Here is a 4,165-nt window from a genome sequence, read left to right as displayed (position 1 = left end):
GTAATTTTTATGAATATTTCCTGAGTAAACAAAGAAAATGTGGATTCATTTGATTTCTATTATATTTTATTACCCTTCAAATTTTATTACTTCTGTTTATTAAATTTAATTTGAATTATTTAGGTATGTCAGGAAGACATTTGATGTCTAATTCAACATGAAAAGACACCTGTCAAATATTTGTTGTAAACAATGCAATTATCGTTGAGTGATAATTGCACACTGTGCAATTACCGCTGTAATTTTTCGATAATTGCGGACAGATTATCACACGAGGGAAATATTCCGATTAATTCTACTCTTTGCTCGGTACCTACTTTATCCCTACCACCTGTTTTTCATTGATAAATCGCTGATCGATAGAATTTAATGTTGGTCCCAAACAAATCGGGATTTATGAATGACTAGCTTGGTCTATTTATTAATGTTTTTGGTTACCACATACTCTAGGGCGAAGAACTGGCAAAACCTACTCTGATTTCCTGGCCTGCGCCATTCACATAGTTGTAAGCACCTTTCAAGTCCCCGCTGGGTTTCTTCTGCTCGTTCTTTGCAATGTCTGGAACCTGGTAGCCATAAAGGTACCCGCCTAAGCCGTCTTGCCCATGATATTGCTTGGCCAAATAAATGTCTTCCAGCACATTGTGAGGCTCTTGGCCTAAGCAAACAATGTTCCCATGTACCTACCATACACTAGTGGCCCTAGAATGCGTCCCCTTACCTAGAAATCGTACTGCCGGTACATTCGACTCGACCTTAGGCGCATACTTCAAAGTCTGATCCTGCTGTTCGATCAGATTCTGAGCGTCGCTCGGCTCAAGATCCAACAGTCTCACCTCTCCAGCTGTTGACCTTTGCAGGCAACACACCAATGTTACCTAAAACGGATTTTATCGATCGAGATAATACAGTCTGGCGTTTTGCGTCTTCCTAAACAGGTTTTCTTAATTGTTTATGTGTAAATTTAAAAATTACGTAATTTCTTGTTATGCGCACTTTGGAATTCGGCAGATTTTTCGATTTTGAACAGGAAAAGATGCTGCGAATGATTCAATTAAAAAGTGTCATAATTATTCTTCGACTGTTTCCACAGCTTTGTTGTTGCCAGCAGGTAAATGTCAAGGAATGTTCATTTTTATCAACTTTCGATTGTGTGTAAATTGGTGTTTGAATGGCTTACTCATCTATTTGGTGTATAATTAGCAAGAAGATGTTGGAAACTCATGATTTTTTGCTTATTTTTACGGCGGTCTTTAAAGCCCGAAATCTTTTGCCAAAAAATGAGGATTTTCTGGTGATTTCACAGAAGTCTCAGCTTTTTTATGGTGAAGTCTACTGAGGACTGAGAAATTTTCAAGTCGCTACTCGCCACAGTTTTCCAGTTATAGAGAATATATTGAAAATAGACCACGGTTGGGTGGAGGCCTCCATTTTAAGACTTACATTTACTAAGCTGCCAACAATCAGGATTTTGGACGATTTTGCTGAAACTTTCGGTGTCTTTACAGTGAAGTGTCTTCTAAAGACCGAAAAATTTTCAACTAGCTATTTGCTGCAGTTTAAAAGTTACGAATTTTTAAAAAGAAGTCTTTTTTTTAAGCTTGGGTTGATTGAGCTGCCAAAAATCGGAAATTTGGAGAACTTTGATGACGCTTTCAGTACATTTACAGTGAACTGCCTTCTAAAGACTAAAAAGTTGACGTCTAAGAATATTCTAGTCGTTACGAGCTGTAGTTTGGAAGTTGGGAATTTTTAAAGCAAGCAAAGGGTTGGATGGAAGCCTCTATTCCAAGGTTTAGGTTTATTAAGCAGCCAAAAATCAGGATGTCCGAAAATTCCGATAAAATTTTCAGTATCGTTACAGTGAACTGTCTTCTAGAGTTTGTGCAATTTTCAAGTCGCTGCTTGTTTCAGTTCCGAAGTTCGGAATTTTTAGAAACCGCGCTTGAGCGAAAATATCCATCGATTTTATATTCGAGTTAATTAAAAACACATATTACTTAAGTGCTGCAGAAAAATCATCCTGATAGTTCTAATTTACCCGAATCGTTCGAAATATCAAAATTCAATTGATATAAAAATGACTTCCCATGCTAGAAGAATGTTTCACTTACCAGTAGAAAATATGTCCTCATGTTTAGGAGGTGATTTTCTCGAGTAGAACGCACAATTTACTCACACCGAACCGAAATCAATAATGGCAGTTTAACGGGTCGCTAATTTCATTAAGTGTAGAAATATGAAAATTATTCGCTATTTCATAATCGTTGACTATTTATATCTTGGAAGCCGCATCTTCTCTCCCCACTATATAAACGTCTGCCCGTTGAAGATGCTCCAATATGAGTCACTGATATAAATCAAGTCGAAGAATGAATTCTTCAATTTACCAAGTGATCAAAGCGTAGAATTATTAGAAAACTTGACTGCGAAAAAATGATGATTTTGATTGAAAACAAGTCTTCTGATTCTGATTGAAACTTACACCTACAAACAAAGTAGTTGAGAGATAAAGTTCGGGTTTTTAAGACACAGGAACTTTTCATATATTCATATTGAGAAGCTCCTTAGGTCGAGAGCTTTGCATTGAGCTGAAAAAACACACATGTAAACAGTTGACTCTTTCAACTCAAGGGGCCCAAAAGAGCTAAACTTTACGTATTTTTGAATCACACATATAGTCGTTCACTCTGTAAAAAGCAGTTTTCAATCTCAATAATCGCATCGTTCAAATCAGCTCACCTTAACTGGTGAAATTCTTCTATTGACCAAATGACAATGATACGCATCTTCGCGAAAATTATCAACCTATTTTTGGTCAAATGCCACATGCTAATGCTAACATAAAATTATTTTTAACAATAGATTGGCATGCGGTAAAACCTATAATAAAGCCATGGCTTCCAGTTAAGCTCGTTACCCGAAGGTTAAAGAGAATTTACCTCGTAGCTGGTAAGTAACCCTGATGTGGTTTAAAGTTCGTTGTCAATTACCCTTGCAAAATCATCACAAGTTTGTTATAAATGAATCGCTACTGTTAAATAAAAGTTCGGTTGAGAAACAGTCCCCAAAAGGTGTTTAATGAGGCTGCTTTGCATCCTGGTTGATCAAGGCCGCTAATGATTAATCCGGCGAATTTTTGATTTAGTAATATTCGGTAAAATTACTATTCGATATATTAAATCACATAAATTCCGGTGATTAATGCTGGTTTTTTCCCGAAGATTTGCAGATGCTTAAAACAATCTGAATTAGAAATTAAGATATAAATTTACATCCGTGAGCTCATCGATAAAAAACAATTAGCATAGCATTCTCAAAAACACAAATTTTAACGTAAAAATCACATAATTAGAGGGCCGCTTTGGGACTACGGACTACAATCGCAATTTTCGTGGATTGTTGAAAATTTTTTAATTGAAAATACTCGCAAAATGCTTGCTAAAAGCAAAATGCAACTGCGAATTTCACATCTGGAAATCAACTTTGTATGATATGAAAAATCGGCAGAATCCGGTTCCTCAAGGTTTGCGACGCTTTATTGATTTTTAACATAGTTAAATGTTTCAGCTCCAAACCAAAACAGCGGGCGAAAACATTTCAAACAGAAGAAAACATTCATTATTGCTCACTTAAGGTACATCCTTGTTCACTTACTAACATCAATTTTGGTTAATTAAGCTGATCTCATGTTGCATCTTTTGACATTGAAATTATATATTTTTACATTTTATATAAATCCACACGCGTGGATCTTAGCGATCTTCTGACATGTTTATTATAGATTATCGCTTGCTAACGCAGCCTTGAGCGTCTGTTAAAGCATGGCCTTATAACGAACTCTTTAGCGGAAATGGGGAAAACTTCCATTTTGGCTTTCTCTAGCCTCTTAAAAATCAGGCTATAGGGCGATTTCCATGAAATTTTCAGAATTTGCAGGATCAAGTGTCTTCTGCGAACTACGAAAATTTCAAATTCCTACTTGCTCTGGTTTGGAATTTACGAAATTTTAAAGGAAAGGGCGCATTTGGTTTGAGACTTTCGTTTGAGATCAACTTTCTCTAGACTTATAAAAATCCGGTTTTGCAACCAATCCCATAAAAACTTAAGGGTTTTTAGGGTCAAATGTGCTCTGCGAACTACGAGAGTTCCAAATTGCTATTTG

At 36.2% G+C, this 4,165-nt stretch overlaps 2 protein-coding genes across 3 annotated transcripts in view; one reads left to right on the top strand and one right to left on the bottom strand.

Annotated features, from left to right (window-relative positions):
* The window catches only part of LOC109538678, a gene marked incomplete at its 5' end in the record, with an annotated part of 5,866 nt that extends 2,382 nt beyond the window's left edge, over positions 1-3,484 (bottom strand). For both annotated transcript variants that reach the window (XM_048664945.1, XM_019906033.2), the window contains 3 exon segments: positions 474-658; positions 722-878; positions 2,115-3,484. In XM_048664945.1, the coding sequence (XP_048520902.1) occupies positions 474-658; positions 722-878; positions 2,115-2,135 (363 nt within the window).
* Positions 1-4,165, top strand: part of LOC109538585 (ceramide-1-phosphate transfer protein) — a 10,551-nt gene that overhangs the window by 939 nt on the left and 5,447 nt on the right. The gene's annotated exons all lie outside the window — the stretch shown is intronic.

The sequence above is a fragment of the Dendroctonus ponderosae genome, unplaced genomic scaffold, assembly GCF_020466585.1.
Source record: "Dendroctonus ponderosae isolate FM_Combo_2020 unplaced genomic scaffold, Dpon_F_20191213v2 Dpon_F_20191213_3, whole genome shotgun sequence".
Classification (NCBI taxonomy): domain Eukaryota; kingdom Metazoa; phylum Arthropoda; class Insecta; order Coleoptera; family Curculionidae; genus Dendroctonus; species Dendroctonus ponderosae.
This window is presented reverse-complemented; position numbering and strand designations above follow the sequence as displayed.